Below are 19,774 nucleotides of genomic sequence, written 5' to 3'. Positions count from 1 at the left end.
AATTGCTTTTCTCTTGCTGCTTTCAGAACTTGCTCCTTCTCTTCTATGTTTGACAGTGTGATCAGTATATGTCTCGGAGTGGGTTTTTTTGGATTTATTCTATTTGGAGTTCGCTGAGCATTTATGATTTGTGTATTTATGTTGTTTAGAAGATTTGGGAAGTTTTCCCCAACAATTTCTTTGAATACTCTTCCTAGACCTTTACCCTTTTCTTCCCCTTCTGGGACACCAATTAGTCTTATATTCGGACGTTTCATATTATCTATCATATCCCTGAGGTCCATTTCGAGTTTTTCAATTTTTTTCCCCATTCTTTCATTTATGCTTTCATTTTCCATTCTGTCATCTTCCAGGTCACTGATTCGTTGTTCAACTTCCTCTAGTCTTGTACTATGAGTGTCCAGAATCTTTTTAATTTGGTCAACAGTTTCTTTAATTTCCATAAGATCATCCATTTTTTTATTTAGTCTTGCAATGTCTTCTTTATGCTCTTGTAGGGTCTTCTTGATTTCCTTCATATCCCGTACTATGGTCTCATTGTTCATCTTTAGTTCTTTGAGTAGCTGCTCTAGGTGTGTCTCTTCTGGTCTTTTGATTTGGGTGCTTGGGCTTGGGTTATCCATATCGTCTGGTTTTTTCATATGCTTTATAATTTTCTGTTGTTTTTGGCCTCGTGGCATTTGCTGAACTTGATAGGGTTCTTTTAGGGTTTGTAGACTAGTTGAAGTCCTTATCTCTAATTTATCAGATCTACAGCTTCGTGGAGTACACTTTCTCTAACTAACCAGCAGGTGGCGTCCACGAGCCACCTGTTCTCCACAAGCCAGATCTCCCCTGCTTAGCCTTTTTGGTGAGTGGGGGAGTGAGTCTTGTGGGGCCCAATTGGTGTACCAAGCTTGCGTGTGTAGTTGGTGTTGCCTGACCTGTATGTGGGGCGTGTTTCTGGGCAGTCGGGGAGGGGGGGTGGCCCTAACAATCAAATCTCCCTGATGATCCTAGAGTTTTAAAGCTACTGCAATAGTCTAATCCTTCAGTTCAGTCCTGCCACAGTTTGTCTCTGCCACTGACCCACAAGTCTTTGGTATTGGCGTATGGCTCCTGAGACTTGCAAGTGGGCCCCTCTTCCAGGCTGTGCACCCCGGGTCCTCTGTTGAGGGATGACTGTGCTATGTCACAGGTGAGTGCCGTCCCCCCAGGGCAGTTCTGGGCTGCTGGGCTGTGTTGGGAGGCTCCCAGTCTGCTCAAATGATGGCTGAATGGGGCTTTGTTAATTCACACTGCTCCCCCTTCCCAGCTCTGGGACATTCAGCTGAGGTTGCAGGGAAGGCTAATGTCCACGCCCAGTTTTGTGGTGTGTGCCTGTTATTTGAAGCACTTCCGTCACACTGGGTTGTCTGGGGCAGCTCTGGGCTATGGGGCTGGCGATGGGCTGGAGTGTTTCCTGTCCACCAGGATGGTGGCTGTGAGCGGACACCCCCCTTTTCTTGGGAAGTTGTGTTGTTTAGTGAATTTTCTCAGCCACTGGATTATTGCCTTTTGTCTCAGAGCTCTCTTAGTTCTGCTCTTGACTTGACGTGCCCAAATTTCAATTCTTTGAAGCTTTCTGTATTGAGCTTCTTAGAGTAATTGTTTTAGAAAAAGCAAAAAGGATTTAAAAAAAAAAAAAAAAAAAAAAAAAAAAAAAAAAAAAAAAACCGGCCCTCCTCAGAGATCTAATGGGTTATTGAAATGCTAATAGACAAAGCAACCAGGGCCATTAAGGAAAGGTGCACAGGGCAGAGAGATCAGCCTTGCTTCGGGATTTGCATATGTGCCTCAAGGCCTGATCTCCGCCCTTCCCCTTTCTGTGTTCACCAGAACTCCAAAAATCCTCTGCTTTTATTTTGGAGTTTTTCGTGTTGTTTTTTTTCTATGCCTGTCTCCTCTCTGCTGGGCTGGCTGCTCTCAGAGTCTCTGGTGTCTGGTCTCAGTCTATCTATGGTTGGAGTTTGAATCAGTAGAATGAGTTTCCGATAAGAGCAGCCACTGCAATTCTCCCTTCTCCTTCCTGGAGCTGACAGCCCCTCCTCCCCCGGGACTGAGCCTGGCAGGGAGGGGCGCGGGTCCCCTGGCCGCAAAAACTTACAGATTTCGCTGATCTCAGCAGTTCCACGTTTTCATGGGTGTTGTATGAAGTATGCCCAAAGACAGATTGCTCTGTGGTGTCCAGTCCACGCAGTTCCTGGCTTTTTACCTACTTTCCTGGAGGAGTAACTAAAACATACAGCTCACCAGTCTGCCATCTTGCCCCGCCTCCGGATTGGCTTTTATAAAAAGGGGGTTTATTTGGTTACGCAGTTACAGTCTTAAGGCCATAAAGTGTCCAAGGTAACCCATCAGTAATTGGGTACCTTCACTGGAGGATGGCCAGTGGTGTCCGGAAAACCTATGTTAGCTGGGAGGGCACGTGGCTGGCATCTGCTCCAAGTTCTGGTTTCAAAATGGCTTTCTCCCAGGATGTTCCTCTCTAGGCTGCAGTTCCTCAAAAATGTCACTCTTAGTTGCACTTGGGGTATTTGTCCTCTCTTAGCTTCTCCAGAGCAAGAGTGCTTTCAACGGCTGTCTTCAAACTTTCTCTCATCTGCAGCTCCTGTGCTTTCTTGAAAGTGTCCCTCTTGTCTGTAGCTCCTCTTCAAAACATCACTCACAGCTGCACTCTCATCTACTTTCTATCTCTATAGATTTTTCTATGCTGGACATTTCATATGAATTAAATCTTACAATATGTGGCCTTTTATGTCTGGTTTCTTTCACTTAGCATAATGTTTTCATGGCTCATCTGTTGTACGAATATACCACAATTTGTTTATACATTCTCACCTGATGGCCATTTGAGTTATTTGCGTGTTTGGGTTTTATAAATAATGGTGCTCTGAACTTTTATGTACAAGTTTTTTTGTGAACATATGTTTTCAGTTCTCTTGGGTATATACCTAGGTATGGAATTTCTGGATCATATGCTTATTCTGTGTTTAACTTTTTGAGGAACTGCCAAACTGTTTTCGAAAGAAGCTACACCATTTCACATTCTCACAGCAGTGTATGAGTTTGTTATTATTAACAAATAATAACCTTTGTTATTTTCTGTTTTTTGTTTTTTGTTTTTATTTTTTAGTAGCTCCCTTTGGGTGTGAGTTGTTTTTGTTTTTTTTTTTCCATTTTTATTGAGATTGTTCAGATACCATACAATTATCCAAAGATCCAAAGTGTACAAGCACTTGCCCCTGGGTACTCTCATACAGCTGTGCATCCATCACACTTAATTTTTGTTCAATTTTTAGAAACTTTTCATTACTCCAGACAAGAAATAAAGTGAAAGATGAAAAAAGAAAAAAAAGGAAACTCTAATCCTCCACTATCCCTAACCAACCCCCCTCAATTGTTGACTCGTAGTATTGATATAGTACATTTGTTACTGTTTATGAAAAAAAATGTTGAAATACTACTAATTGTAGTATATAGTTTGTAATAGGTATATAGTTCTTCCCTATATGCCCCTCTATTATTAACTTCTAATTGTATTGTCATACATTTGTTCTGGTTCATGGAAGTGATTTCTAGTATTTGTACAGTTGATCATGGACATTGCCCACCATAGGATTCAGTTTTATACATTCCCATCTTTTGACCTCCAACTTTCCTTCTGGTGACATATATGACTCTGAGCTTCCCCTTTCCACCTCATTCACACACCATTCGGCGCTGTTAGTTATTCTCACATCTTGCTACCAACACCCCTGTTCATTTCCAAACATTTGAGTTCATCCTAATTCAACATTCTCCTCATATTAAGCAACCACTCCCCATTCTTAAGCCTTGTCCTATATCTTGGTACCTTATATTTCATGTCTATGAGTTTACATATTATAATTAGTTCCTGTCAGTGAGACCCTGTAATAATTGTCCTAATGTGTCTGGCTTATTTCACTCAGTATATTGCCCTCGAGGTTTTGTCATCAACCCATTTTTTTTTTAATATGGTTTTGTTCACTCACCATACATTCCATCCCAAGTAAATAATCGATGGTTTTCTGCATGGTCATACATTTATGTGTTCACCACCTTCACCATTATCTATATAAGAGCATCTACATTTCTTCCACAAGGCGGGAGGGAGAGTCAAAGAAGGTAGAGAGGCAAAAGAAAGAGGAAAAAAAAAATGACAGCTAGGAAGCAGCAAAAGGAAAAATAACCTTAAATCAAAGTAGAATAAAGAATCAGACAATACCACCAATGTCAAGTGTCTAACATGCCTCCCCTATCCCCCCCTCTTATCTGCATTCACCTTGGTATATCACCTTTATTACATTAAAGGAAGCATAATACAATGATTCTATTAGTTACAGTCTCTAGTTTATGCTGATTGCATCCCTCCCCCAGTGCCTCCCCATTTTTAACACCTTGCAAGGTTGACATTTGCTTGTTCTCCCTCGTAAAAGAACATATTTGTACATTTTATCACAATTGTTGAATACTCTAGATTTCACCAAGTTACACAGTCCCAGTATCTTTCCTCCTTTCTTGTGGTGTCTCACATGCTCCCCACCTTCCTCTCTCAACCATATTCATAGTTACCTTTGTTCAGTGTACTTACATTGTTGTGCTACCATCTCCCAAAATTGTGTTCCAAACCACGCACTCTTGTCTTCTATCACCCTGTAGTGCTCCCTTTAGTATTTCCTGTAGGACAGGTGTCTTGTTCACAAAGTCTCTCATTGTCTGTTTGTCAGAAAATATTTTGAGATCTCCCTCATATTTGAAGGACAGCTTTGCTGGATACAGGATTCTTGGTTGGCGGTTTTTCCCTTTCAGTATCTTAAATATGTCACCCCACTTCCTTCTTGCCTCCATGGTTTCTGCTGAGAGATCCGCACATAGTCTTATGAAGCTTCCTTTGTATGTAATGGATCGCTTTTCTCTTGCTGCTTTCAGGATTCTCTCTTTGTCTTTGACATGTGATAATCTGATTATTAAGTGTCTTGGCGTAGGCCTATTCATATCTCTTCTGTTTGGAGTATGCTGTGCTTCTTGGATCTGTAATTTTATGTCTTTCATAAGAGATGGGAAATTTTCATTAATTATTTCCTCTATTATTGCTTCTGCCCCCTTTCCCTTCTCTTCTCCTTCTGGGACACCAATGATACCTACATTATTGTACTTTGTTTCATCCTTGAGTTCCCGGAGACGTTGCTCATATTTTTTCATTCTTTTCTCCATCTGCTCCTTTGCGTGTAGGCTTTCAGGTGTTTTGTTCTCCAGTTCCTGAGTGTTTTCTTCTGCCTCTTGAGATCTGCTGTTGTATGTTTCCATTGTGTCTTTCATCTCTTGTGTTGTGCCTTTCATTTCCACAGATTCTTCTAGTTGTTTTTTTGAACTTTTGATTTCTGCCGTATACATGTCCAGTGCTTCCTTTACAGCCTCTATCTCTTTTGCAATATCTTCTCTAAACTTTTTGAACTGATTTAGCATTAGTTGTTTAAATTCCTGTATCTCAGTTGAAGTGTACGTTTGTTCCTTTGACTGGGCCATAACTTTGTTTTTCTTAGTGTAGGTTTTAATTTTCTGTTGTCTAGGCATGGTTTCCTTGGTTATCCAAATCAGGTTTTCCCAGACCAGAACAGGCTCAGGTCCCAGAGGGAAGAAATATTCAGTACCTGGTTTCCCTGTGGGTATGTTTTAGAAAATTGCTCCACCCTTTGATGCCTCAGGTCACTGTGCTTTTCTGCCCAGCAGGTGACGCCTGTTAGCCTATAATTCTTGACTGGTGTGAGGCGGTATGGTCGTGTTCCCCCAGGCTCTGGGGTCTGGTTCTGAATGGAAAGGGCCCCACCCCTTTCTTCCTAGAGAAGACAGACCCCTTAGGTGGAGGTCATTAGCATTTCAATGGTCTCGCTCTCTGCTTGTGCTGTCTCCACCCTTCCCCGAGTCACAGCCCTGGAAACTGAAAATGACTGGGGCTTTCTCCACTGAGCCAAAAAAGAAACAGATAGTCCCCTTCAGACCCAGTCCAAGGTGACCATCCGGCTCTCCCAGGTCAGTCGTCACCCAAAGCCTCTGTCTGTTTTGGGGGATGCGTACCTGTAGTGAGCAGTTCACACTCGCTACTTAAAACCCCAGTTGGAGCTCAGCTGAGCTATATTCACTTGCTGGGAGAGAGCTTCTCTCTGGCACCACGAGGCTTTGCAGCTCGGGCTATGGGGGAGGGGTCTCACAACTTGGTTCCGCAGGTTTTACTTACAGATTTTATGCTGTGTTCTTGGGTATTCCTCCCAATTCAGGTTGGTGTATGATGAGTGGATGGTCTCGTTTGTCCCCCCACAGTTATTCTGGATTATTTACTAGTTGTTCCTGGTTTTTTGTAGTTGTTCCAGGGGGACTACTTAGCTTCCACTCCTCTCTATGCTGCCATCTTGCCCGAGTCCCCTGGCTATGAGTTGTTTTGCATTGTGGTTTTGATTTGCATTTCCCTAATGGCTAATGATGTTGAGCATCTTTTCATGCACTTGTTTGCCATTTATATATCTTCTTTGAAGAAATGTCTATTGAAATTCTTTGCCTATTTTTAATCTGGTTATTTTTCTTTTTATTGTTGAAGTATAAGAATTTTCAACATATTCTGTATATAGGCCCTTATCAGATATATGATTTGCAAATATTTTATTTCATTCTGTCTTTTCACTTTCTTGATAATATTCTTTGACACACAATGTTTTACTTTTGATGAAATCCAATTTTTTTTTTGCTTGTGCTTTTCGTATCATATCTAAAAAACAATCCAAGGTCATGCAGATTTTCACTTATGCTTCATTCTTGGAATTTTATAGTTTTAACTCTTACAGTTAGGTCTTTGATTCATTTTGAGTAAATTTTTGTGTATTGTATGAGGTAGGGATCCACATTCATTCTTTGCATGTGGATATCCAGTTGTCTCAACACGATTTGTTTAAAAGACTATACTTTCCCCATTGAATGGTTTTGGCATGCTTTTCAAAAATCTATCGACCATAAATGTATTGGTTATTTCTGGAATCTCTATGCTGTTCCTTTGAACTATATGTTTGTCTTTAGGCCAGTACCATACTGTCTCTGTTATTGTAGCTTTGTGGAAAGTTTTGAAATCAGAAACTGTGTGTCCTCCAACTGGTTATTTATTTATTTAATTTTTTATAAATAATTCTTCAGTGATCATTGGTCATTTATTTTTAGATAAATGAAACCCCAGCATCCTATCAGAACATAAATGCTGAAAGGCTGAAATAAATTAGGTTTATTAGTTTTATTAGTTTTGTAATCGTTAGGAAAAATGCTCAAAAGATTAGCCAGCTTATAAATATACATTGACACAGATTTTTTCACATTATTTCATTGCACACAATGAGAAGCTAAAAGTTTTGAGCAAAAGGCTAGGCTCAGATAATCTTGTAACTGGTGATGCATACAGTGATTATATAACTAGATATTTCAGTTTTTCCTGAATTTGCCATACATTGTGCAATGAAAAGGATATAGAAGATGGCAGAGGGATGAATTTTTATTCATTACATTACTAGATTCTTTCTTTTAGTGCTCAATTCTCCTATATGCTAAAGAAACAAATGTAATACAAACAAACAAAAACCTCCCTCAACTCGTCTTCTCTCTTCAACTTTTTAATGTATCCCCTGCCTCTCTATCATTGTTGAACTTCTTAAGAGAATAGTTTTTGTTCGCTGATTCTATTACAGCAGCACTTGATTTTTCCCTATTTCCTTTTGACTGGGCTCATACTCTCACCACTCCCCTGATTTGCTCTTTCAAAAGTCTCAATCAGCCTTCTGGTTTCCCCATCCATTGGCCTTTTATCCATCTGTTTTAGTTTCCTAAGCTGCTTAAAGTGGATACCATGAAATGGGTTGGCTTTAAACAATGGGAATTTATTAGCTTATAGTTTTGAAGCTGAGAAAGATGTCCAAATCAAGGCATCATTGAGGCGAAGCTTTCTTCCCTTTTTAATGATTATATGCTTACGGTTACTTCCACACTCCTTTATAATTAGAGCTTTTCTGATTAGTGAGGTTAGATTTCTAACTGTATATAGTACCATTGCTTCAATAAATATTTACAATCACATTTAAGTGTGAACTTTATGTTTGGACATGTGCTATCCATTTTGGCTGCTAAGAGGGTGTTCTCCTTTTGTGAGGTTTTTGGTTGTGCTGAGATAGATGAGATAGCTGGAAAGTTGAGTGTCTGATGGGTGAACTATATTATAGGACAAAGTTCATGAAAGCAAGGTGCATTTTCAATCCATGTAGCTCTTTGCTTGGTCTCTTGGATGGTCAATATCTTGGAAGTTTATAAAGCAATTGTTCTCAATCTTTTTTTTCCAGCTGGAACACACCTGAAGACCAGATGCACTCCCATCAATTGCAGTAGTTACTAAGGCAGGGATGGGATGTGTGTGGAGGGACAGCCCCTAGGGTCATATCCTAATCAGAAGGAGCACTTTGAAAAACCTCAGGGATGTGTGTGTGTGTGTGTGTGTGTGTGTGTGTGTGTGTGTGCACTGTCCCCTTAAAAAAAAATCACCTCTCTAGCTCTAGAAACTAAAGTTAGTTTCTTCAGATAAGATATAGTAAGGGAGAAATAGAGGATTTTGCTACCTTTTTTAGCTTCAAAAGGAAGAATAAATTATATACATAACTCTTGATTTATTTTAAAGTTTAAAAATAATAATTTAACAATTCTAGGTTTTGAAGTTTAAGGTGTTCTTCAGAAAGAAAGGACGAAAAACATGAATACTGAAGAGGGTGGCCCAACTCCTCCAGAAGAGGCTCCTCCCCTTCGGAGAGAAGAGGCCCCGCCCCCTTCTGGAGATGAGGCCCCGCCTCCACCAGGAGAGGAGGAACCCGAGGAGTTCTTGGAAGGTTCATCCCCTTCTTTTGTAGAAGGTATTGCTCCTTCTGTGAGTAAAGACCTGAATCACATTCCTTCTGATGAAAGGATAATTATTCCAGACGATGACGAGCCGGATCCGTATAGAATTCGACCTCGGCTTGCACCCCGATCAGCTCAATCAATGCTCTCTGAAATGCTTTCTCAGTCTTCCCGTCGGTCATCCAAATATCGCCGGAGTATGAGTGGCATTCCAAATCTACAGGAAACATTGAAAGAGAAGCAGGTTTTGTTTATAAATTTTTCCATATGTACCACTTTTATTTCAAATGAAATATTTTGGTGTTTTTTTATAATTACTGTTTTTACAAATGGTTTTCATTCTTTAGGCAAGATTTAGAGAGGCAAGAGAAGGCCGAAAAATGAAAATTGATCCTTCATACAAATATATCTTTGAAATCCTAGCAGAAAAGCTTGGCTTGGACATAGTAACTGTTGAAGAATTAATTTTGGATTGTCCGTCTGTAAGTTTAAGTTATCATTATTTTTTAATTGCTCTTTGAGAAGTTGTTGATTTAAGAAATTGTAGTAACAATGAGACATTTAGGAAAAGAAGGTTGTAGTTTTACTGACTATAGATTTATTTCATATAATTACTGCCAGGTGAATGATATTTCTAGTTAAGTCTGCTGTTCTAGTTTGCTAATGCTGCTGGAATGCAAAACACCAGAAATGGATCGGCTTTTATAAAGGGGGTTTATTTTCTTACGCAGTTGTAGTCTTAAGGCCATAAAGTGTCCAAGGTAAGTCATCAGCTATCAGGTACCTTCACTGGAGGATGGCTAGTGGTGTCTGGAAAACATCTGTTAGCTGGGAAGGCACATGGCTGGTGTCTGCTCCAAAGTTCTGGTTTCAAAATGGCTTTCTCCCAGGACGTTCCTCTCTAGGCTGCAGTTCCTCAAAAATGTCACTCTCAGTTGCTCTTGGGGTGTTTGTCCTCTCTTAGCTTCTCTGGAGCAAGAGTCTGCTTTCAACAGCCATCTTCAAACTGTCTCTTATCTGCAGCTACTCTCTCAGCTTCTGTGCATTCTTCAAAGTGTCCCTCTTGGCTGTACTAGCTTGCTCCTTCTGTCTGATCTTATATAGTGCTCCAGTAATTTAATTCAGACCCACCCTGAATGGGCGGGCCAACACTTCCATGGGAATTATCCAATCAGAGTCATCACCCACAGTTGGGTGGGGCACATCTCCATGGAAACACTCAAAGAATTACAATCTAATTAACACTGATAGGTCCGCCCACACAAGATTACATCAGAGATAATGGCCTTTGGAGGACATAATACATTCATACTGGCTCATGTGCTATTGCAGAGAAAGTGAAGAGTTAGAAACTAGGATTGGGCTAAAATTCTAGAGTAATACTTTAAAATTACAGGTTATATGAACTATATGTGCAAATCATTTGGATAGAAAAGCAAACTTCATGAATATGAACTAGGGAACAGCAATTGTTATATGCATATAGCAGAAAATAATGGGGTAATTATAGATGGGGTTAACATATGTCTCAGTTTGCCACAGACAGTCCTGGGTAGTGACTGTTGTCCTGGCAAAATTATTCACAGTGTCTCCATTCACTCCTTAAAGTGCCCAGTTTTGGATGATGAATTTATAGGGCTACCCTAACTATAGTAATATAGTAATATATAATGAGCTGTGGTTTTCATAGCAGCTGTTAGAAGCCATGCTATAAATTCCCTCCTGATAGCTCTGATTCTACTAATTTTCAATAAGACTACCACTAGCTGCTTGGGACATATGGTGAATTGGCATCAAGCTTGTGTCCGAGTGAGTAAGAAGATAGGACAAGGAACCAGGAGTGGCATGATTTGGTGTGGTGGATCAGTAAACTGGGTATATGGAAAAGAATTCCTTTTATATGTGCAATTCAGGGTAAAAGCAGCTCATTGAAGGCACCTCAGAAGGGTGGACAGTAGAGGTTGTGATTGTTATTTTGTTTGCCTCCGGATCCGTTCTCTACTCTTCTTTGCCCTACTCTGTGTCCTAGAAGGCTGACTTTTATGAATTCCATCACCTGGGCTCTCTTGTCCACTGACTTCCAATTGGTTCAGCCACTGGGAGGCACCAGCAGGAGATTGGAGGGCAGAAGTTAGATCGCTCCCTACTTTGCCACGTTTCTGCCCATGGTTGTGTACGTCCATAACTCCAGCTCCCCTCAAGCAATCCCTCTCTCTCGAGCTCCAGTTCTCAACCTTGTTTCATATATAGACTTCTCTCCCCCTATCATTTCAGACATTGGAGGGTACTGTCTTTGTTTGTTGGTAGCCCTGTTGTTGCTGCTACTGCTGCAGCTTCCTTTAACTCTGCTCAGAGCTCTAGAATTAGCCTATTATGATAAAGTTTCTTCAAAATCCCCAGCTATGTGTGGCTCCTTTTCTTGCTAGGATACTGACCACTACCGAGGTGGCTTCTGCATTGGCATTCATACTTTTGGCCACTTGCTGTTTTGCTGCTCCCTTCATTACAGCACTGCTTAACATGGTCATAGATGCTTTTCCTGGCTTATTTGACGGTGTTTTCCAAAGTCAAGGCAGAGGCAGTATGGAAGGATCTAGAAGCCAAAGGCTTGGCTTCAAACCTGGGCTCTGCAGTTGTGATTGTGTGTCTTTGGGTCCATCACTAAATTATTTTTGGCTTTAGTTTTCTGTTCTGCAAGAGGGGTTTAATAATACCTGCATTACCTACTACCTAGTTCAGGGTTGTGGTGAAGCTCAGATGAACTATTTGTGAAATGTTGTGCAATATAAATGCATTTTTAATTCTCAGTCAGGATTTTGGCCCAGGGCAAAATTCACTTTGATGGTTTTCAGGACTTTCACTGTATCTGAAAACAAGGATTCATTTTATTTGATCATAGTCATGTGCACTAATTTTGAGAAGTTGTAAGCTTTCGAAACTTATGGGTCTGATACAATAAGAAAGTATAGAATTGGGCAAGAATAGTTGTTTTGACATCTTTCATATCTCTTAGGTTGTGAATATGGGAGAGAGTTGAGTTTATCTGGTGAGTGGAAAAGTAGAAAATGAAGAGCTAGAGTTAGGTATGACTCTGTGGGTCCTTTTCACCTTCTTGGGTTGTAGTTCTCAAAAGTGGTCCCCAGACCAGCAGCATTGGTTTCACTTGGAACCTGTTAGATATGCAAATTCCCAGGCCCAGCAATCTGTTTTTAAAAAGCCCTCCAGCTGATTCTGATGTACACTAAAGTTTGAGAACATTGTCCTGGGGGGAGAGGCTTTGCTAGACCTAGGATACTTTCCCAAGTGGTCCGTAAATGAAGAGAACATCATTGCCTAAGAGAGAGACTTCTGCATGGCATCAGTGGGACTGGGTGAAGAAGACACAGTAACTTTGTATTTCCCATGTGATGTGTGAGGGCTTTTGTTTATATGTCCTATTTACTTTCTACTTACTAAGATTTTACACTGACATAAGTAATTGAATGAAAGCCTCATGCTCATGAAATGGAAGAACCTTATTACAATAACTTGTTTTATATTAATTTGGCTACAATGTGGGTCAAATAACAATTGCTGAATAAATAATTACATAAATAATTGGTCATTCAAAACAGTTAATACAGCAAGTTTTCTATCTCCCAAGTCAGCTTTATAAGAATAGTTTCTCAATAACAATTCCTTGTATTTGGCTCCAACTGGAATCACTCATCTATTCCCAGAAGATTGTGTGAGGCAGGGTCAGATTAAGTGGCTACCCAAAATTACATGTACGTCATTAATGTAGGTTTGGAAATAAGATTCACCTTACATTCGAATCCTGCCCTCTGACTCTTTTTCTCTGTATAGCTTGAGTAAACTCTCTGAGTTTCATTTTCTTCATTTACAAAATGGTGAAGATTAAGGTATGTTAAAATGCCTAACACAGGGCTTGGTTTGTTTTATTTTAGCTCCATATTCATTTTATTGATCATCAGATTCTCTTTTATTTGACAGCTGGATGCATTTGGTCTTTTTTTCATGAAAGATGGTTATAAGACATTGAAATTTTTCTACCAAGAAGGAGATGCACCTGGTGTAGGTAAGGATGTTTTACAAAGGTAATATACTAGCAATTAGTTAATAAATGTTACAGTGCAGCATATTTTTCTTTTACATAGACAATGCTATATTCATAAAGAAAATTTTTCCAGAAGCTTGTGTGTAAAAATATGTTTTAAGAGCAGTAAATTTTCAGCCCAAATATATACTTCAGATATTACCATAATTATTTAAAGAGAAAACATCCCTAAAGAAATTACTGACCTCTACTGAGATATACATTGTGACTAAAACTTAATTGCATTTACCTGAAACAGGTGGAACCATTTTTAAATACATGTTTTAAATTACTAGAAATAGCAATGAAACCACTCCAGAGCCCAGCAGCTGTGCTTTGTGATCCTGGATAAGCATCTTGTGCCGGCTGCAGCTGTCAATTGGAATATCTACCTTTCCCTACTGCTCACATTATTTCTAAATAATTAACAATTTATCAGGTTTGCTAAACCTGTGTCATAATAACCGGTGCACATCGGCCATTCTTTTGGTCTTAGAGTGTTTAGTTTCTTTTGAATATTGAATCATGTCCCCCACAAAAGACAGGTTTGAGTCCTGATCCCTTGTCCTGTGGGTGTGAGCTCATTTGTAAATAGGACCTTTGAAGATGTTATTATTAGTTAAGGTGTGGACTCATTTGTGAATAGAATTTTGAAAACCCTGTTTAGATGAGGCCAAATTGAATCAGGGTGGACCTTAATCCATATGACTACAGTCCTTAAAAGAAAACAAAATTTGGACACAGTGAGTCAGTAGAAGCTGGAGGTCAGAAGAAGCCAGAGAATGAAGCAGATCACCCTGTGATGGACACACACATGCATCCCAAGGATACGTAGCCCTGCCTGTCTGCCATTCATTCATTCATCAGTGATTCGTGGAGCAGATACAGTTTTTGCTCTCTTGAAGCTTAAATTTTATCAGGGAAATCAGGCATTAAAGAAAATTTATAGTTAAGTGCTTAATTTTCATTGAAATTAGATCAAGGAAAGAAGGATTAATATAGGGTTGGTATTAGGAGAGTATTTACTGGGAGTGGGGTGGGGGATGGGAATCAGTGAAGACTTCCCTGAGACTATGACATTTCAGCTGAGATCCAAAAGATGAGTAGGAATTAGCTAAGCAAAAGGATGGGGGTTGGGACAGGAGAACAGTTTGTGTGAGGTCCAGAGGTGAGGAAAGAAATGTGTATTTTCTAGAAAGAGTGATGGTTCAGGTAGAGTTCGTTAGTGGTGAAAATATAATGTCACAATTATTGACTTTTTTTTTAGTAATTGACTTTTGTTGTAGATAAAAAGATTATTCCAAAATCATATTCAAAACCTATTACAATAAAGTAAAAGAAGAAACAGCAGCGTAAGACCCACAGTGATTTATCACAGATCAGTTATGTGATCACATGCTAAGTTTTTGACTTTTGTTTTCAGAATGTGGTCGAGTTATTCCTGGAGCAACCAAAGGGGCAAAAATGATGAAATTGTACATAGACAGTGCAGCCACGGGGAAACTAAAAGGACTGTGTATATTCTTTGTTCGCTGTCGCAGTGATACTGCTATAAATATTAAAAATATTCAGGAGGTATGTTTAAAAGATTTTTCCAAATATATAGTTAAATATTGAATGTATTTCATAGTTGTATTTTTGCTTTACTCTGCTCTCCCTTTCTATATAGGACTGAATTGAGTTCTATGAAAATAATGTTTTCACATATTCAAAGAAACTAAGAAATTAGCTATAATGGAGCTTTGGATATTTACCTTTAGACACTGCTTTTAAAATTCATGAAAATCCCATTTCTCCTAGATGGGGTGTAGATAGTCCCCATCCTTTCATTTCCTAGGAGAACATTTAATTTTGTTCATATGCTTTTGAGTATTTGTTTATTTTTTTAAAATTCAATTTTATTGAGATATATTTACATACCATACAGTCATCCATGGTGTACAGTTTTTCACAGTACCATTATATAGTTGTGCATTCATCACCACAAACAATTTTTGAACATTTTCATTACCACACACAAAAAAGGATAAGAATAAAAGTTAAAGTAAAAAAGAACACCCAAAACATCTTGTACTCCCCATTCCTCTCTATTATTCATTTACTTTTTGTCCTCATTTTGCTATTCATTGGTCCAGACACTGGACAAAAGGAGTGGAAGCCAGAAAGTTTTCACAGTCACATGGTCATACAGTGTAAGCTATACAGCTATACAATCGTCTATAAGAATAAAGGCTACTGGGTTACTGTTCAACAGTTTCATGTATTTCCTTCTAACTATTCCATTACACTAAAAACTAAAAAGGGATATCTACATAATGCATAAGAATAACCTCCAGAATGACCTCTTTACTCTGAGATCTCTCAACCACCGAAAATATATTTTGTTTCATTTCTCTTCCCCCTTTTTGGTTCAAGAATGCTTTCTCAATCCTACAATGCCAGGGCCAAGCTCATCCCCACAAGTCATGTACCATGTTGCCAGGGAGATTTACACCCCTGGAGTCATGTCCCATGTGGGAGGGAGGGCAGTGAGTTTACTTGCAAAGTTGGCTTAGAGAGATAGGCTACATGTGAGCAACAAAAGAGGTTCTCTGGGGTTGACTCTTAGGCACAATTTTAAGTAGGCTTAGCCTCTTCTTGGCAGTGAGAAACTTCAGAACGGCAAGCCTAACAACCAAGGGCTCAGCCTTCTAAATCCTTGTGAGAATATCATTAATTTCCACCAAGTTCCTCAAGGGGGCTTTGCAAATACGTTTTTATTCTCTGACCATATTACTCTGGGATATATTGGGGCTTCTCACTAACCTGTACAAACCATCCAGATTTCACTCCTTATTCAACGTTCCATGTAATTATGTTGTTAGAGTAAACTGACCATACAAGTTAAATTATATAGTGTGTTACAAAAAATATAGATTTTGCACCTAATAAACATCTCTTCCTTTGGTCTCACACAGAAGTTGAACTTTTAAAACACAGTCAGTATCATCCTTTACTGTTTAGTCTGATTTCCCTTTGTCCTAACCAAGTCTGTTTTGTTCATATCTCCAATTGAAGTCTGATCTGTTTTCAGACTCCTTAACATTTGCTCTATGGGGTAACGCTGGTATTCATAGCTGCCAAACTCTGACTCTGAGTCTCAGGTGTCACACAGATACCGGAAGTTCCAGGGACTGACTGGGTTATACACAAAGAGCTCATCGTCTCAGAATTTAGAAATAACCATTACAACTGATGAATAGATGTAACTGCTGTAAGAGCTTACAATCTAGGAGTCTTTACAATAAGCCTTCCCCTGATAACCTATGCTCTGACTCAGTTCTCTGAGTTTGCCCATTATAGTTAGTCATATTAGTGAGGCATTATAATGTTTTTCTTTTCATTTCTGGTTCATTTCACTCAACATACTGTCCTCAATGTCCATTCACCTCACAAGTTCACTCCTTCTTGTAGCAGCTCAACCCATTGTATGTATACACCACAGTTCGCCATTCCATTCATCAGTCAGTGTACCCTTAAGTCACCTCCATCCACTGCAAATCGTGAATACTGACACCATAAACCCCACTGTGCAAATGTTCGTTTGTGTCCCTCTTTTCAGTTCTTCCAAGTATATACCCAATAACCAAGTTGCAGGACCATGTGGCAACCCCATGCTTAACTTCCTGTGGAACCTCCACACTGTCCTCCAGATGGGCTGCACCATTCTACTTCCCCACCAATGGTGATTAGGTACATCCCTTTCTCCACATTTTTTCCAGCACTTGTATCCCTCTGTTTATTTTTTAGATGGTTTTATTTACACACCATACATTCCATCCTAAGTAAACAATCAGTGGTTCCCTGTATAATCACATAGTTATGCAATGACCACCACTATCTATAAGGGCATTTCCATTTCTTCCACAAAGAAAGAAGAAGAGGCAAAAAAGAAAAAAGAAAAAGAAAGAAAAAAAATGACAACTAGAAAGCAACAAAAGAAAAAATAAAATTAAAATAAAATGCAATGAAAAAGTCTGACAACACCACCAATGCCGTGAATCCCACACCCCACCCCTTTATATTCCCCTCTTACAGACATTTAGCTTTGGTATCTTGCCTTTGTTATAATTAATGGAAACATATTACAGTGTTACTGTTAACCTTGGATTCTAGTTTGCATTGATTGTATTTTTTCCCCAATACCACCCCATTTTTAACACTTTGAAAAGTTGACATTCATTTATTCTCCCTCATGTAAAAACTTTCTTATATTTGTACCTTTAATCACAATCTTTCACCTCTCTAGGTTTCACTAAGTTATACAGTCCCAGTCTTTATCTTCTATCTTTCCTTCTGGTATCCTACATGCTCCTAACCTTCCTCTTTCAATTGTACTCACAGTCATCTTTGTTCAGTGTACTTATAATATTCTGCTACCATCACCCAATATTGTGCTCCAGATGTCTCTCTTCTGTCTTTTCCTATTTGCCTGTAGTCCTCCCTTCAGTATTTCCTGTAGAGTTGATACCTTGTTCACAAACTCTCTCAAGTGTCTGAGAATATTTTAAACTCTCCCTCATTTTTGAAGGATGGTTTTGCTGGATATAGAATTCTTGGTTGGCAATTTTTCTCTTTCAGTATCTTAAATATATCGTACTACTTCCTTCTTGCTTCCATGGTTTCTACTGAGAAATCTGCACATAGTCTTATTGAGCTTCCGTTTTATGTGATGGATCACTTTTCTCTTGCTGCTTTCAGAATTCTCTCTATCTTTGACACTTGATAATCTGATTATTAAGTGTCTTGGCATAGGTCTATTTGGATCTATTCTGTTTGGGTTATGCTGCACTTCTTGGATTTGTAATTTTATGTCTTTCATTAGAGATGGGGAATTTTCATTGATTATTTCCTCCATTATTGTTTCTGACCCTTTTCCCGTCTCGTCTCCTTCATGACATGACACATGAAGGGTATATGCATGCCCTTCATGTTGTTATTCAGTTCCCTGAGAAGCTGCTCATATTTTTCCATTCTTTTCCCAATCTGTTCTTTTGTGTGTAGGATTTCAGATGTCTTGTTCTCCAGTTCATGAATCTTTTCTTCTGCCTCTTGAAATCTGCTGTTGTATGTCTCCATTGTGTTTTTCATCTTTTGTATTGTGCCTTTCATTTCCATAGATTCTGCCAATTGTTTTTTCAAACTTTCGATTTCTACCTTAAGTTTGCCTAGTGTTTTCTTTATAGCCTTCATCTCTTTTGCCATATCTTCCCTGAACTTGTTGACTTGGTTTTTGAATTGATTTAGCATATTTCTTTGAAAATCTTTAATTGATTGATTCATTAAAGTGAAACAATATCTCAACTGTATCGTAATTGAGGTGTAAGTTTGTTCCTTTGACTGGGCCATATCTTCCTTGTTTCTAGTGTAATTTGTAGTTTTCTTTTGTCTAGGCATCTGGTTTCCTTGGTTACCCCAATCAGATTTTCCCAGACCAGAATGAATTCAGGTCTCAGAATGGGGTTATATTCAGCTTCAAGTTTCCCTGAGGTTGTATCTTAGAAGATTGACAGAGTTTCCTGTGAGGCCTCTAGCCACTGTGCTTTTCCTAACCTGCCCAGCAGTGGCACCTGTCAGCCTGTTGCTCCCCACTGGTGTAAAGAGGTGTGGCCCCTTTACTCCCACAGGTGTAAAGAGGTGTGGCCCTTTTACTCCCACTGGTGTAAAGAGGTGTGGCCCCTTTACTTCTTAGTTTAAGTTGTTTCTGTTTTGACTGTTTTTCCCCAGACCCTGGGGAGTCTGAGTTCTGAAGAGAAGTCTGGCACTAGAGCTGGGCCCCACCTCCTTCTTCTTAGGGAAGGTACACCCCCTACAGAGTTATCTTCTGCATTTGAATAGCTCCTTTGTCTCTCTGACTCTGTTAACTTCACCCTCATCTGGGTCAGAGCACTGTGAAATGAAAATGGCTGAGGCTCTCTCCACTGAGCCACTCAGGTTGAGGGAAAGAAAAAGAGAAAGAAAGTCCCTTTTGAAAGCCAGTCCATGGTCCCCCAGTTTTGGCCATCAGAGAGAGCACCTGGTCTTCTGGACTCCCTTTCCCCATGGTACAGACATTTTCTGGCTCTTCAAGGTCAGTTGTCTCTAAAAGCCTCAATGTTTTCCTTTCTGTTTTTTAATTAATTTTTTTTTCCATCAGCCCCACCTGCTCTACACTGGGAATGACGTCAGGATGCTTTGCTCACTGGGAGTGATCTTGGGGTACTTTGCTGCTTGTTAGGGGTCTGTCTATGCTTATAGCTTGTATTCAGCAGTCCACATTTGTTAAGTAAAACCCCAGTTGGAGCTGGGCTGAGCTATATTTGCTTGCTCCAGGACTGCTGCTTTCTCCCACAGCGAGGTCTTGCAGCTCAGCCTGCCGTGGGGGGAGGGGCCTCCTTGCAAGTTTCCGCAGTTTTTACTTACAGATTTTATGCTGCGATCTCAGCCTTTCCACCCAACCCAGGTTGGTGTATGATGTGTGGACAGTCACGGTTGTCCCCAGCAGTTGTTCCAGATTATTTACTAGTTGTTCTTGGTGGTTTATTAGTTGCCCCAGGGGACTAACTAAATTCAACAACTCTCTATGCCACCATCTTGCCTCACCTCTCACTTCATTCCTTTTTATGGTTAAATAATCTGTTATATGTATATGCCAATTTTTTTTTAATCCATTCATTTGTTGATTGGGAAGCAACTTGAGTTGCT

At 39.6% G+C, this 19,774-nt stretch overlaps 1 protein-coding gene across 2 annotated transcripts in view; it reads left to right on the top strand.

The window, feature by feature from the left end:
* The first annotated feature begins 9,049 nt into the window (after nucleotides 1-9,049).
* The window catches only part of DNAH8 (dynein axonemal heavy chain 8), a 323,187-nt gene continuing 312,462 nt past the window's right edge, over nucleotides 9,050-19,774 (top strand). For both annotated transcript variants that reach the window (XM_037842901.1, XM_037842900.1), the window contains exons 1-4: nucleotides 9,050-9,199; nucleotides 9,303-9,437; nucleotides 12,949-13,033; nucleotides 14,475-14,626. In XM_037842901.1, coding sequence (XP_037698829.1) covers nucleotides 9,098-9,199; nucleotides 9,303-9,437; nucleotides 12,949-13,033; nucleotides 14,475-14,626 — 474 coding nt within the window. In that variant the 5' untranslated portion in view covers nucleotides 9,050-9,097. The remainder of the gene's footprint in view (nucleotides 9,200-9,302; nucleotides 9,438-12,948; nucleotides 13,034-14,474; nucleotides 14,627-19,774) is intronic.

This window comes from Choloepus didactylus, chromosome 7 (assembly GCF_015220235.1).
Source record: "Choloepus didactylus isolate mChoDid1 chromosome 7, mChoDid1.pri, whole genome shotgun sequence".
Classification (NCBI taxonomy): Eukaryota; Metazoa; Chordata; class Mammalia; order Pilosa; family Megalonychidae; genus Choloepus; species Choloepus didactylus.
Note: the sequence above shows the minus strand (reverse complement) of the source record. Positions and strands in the feature narration are given on the sequence as shown.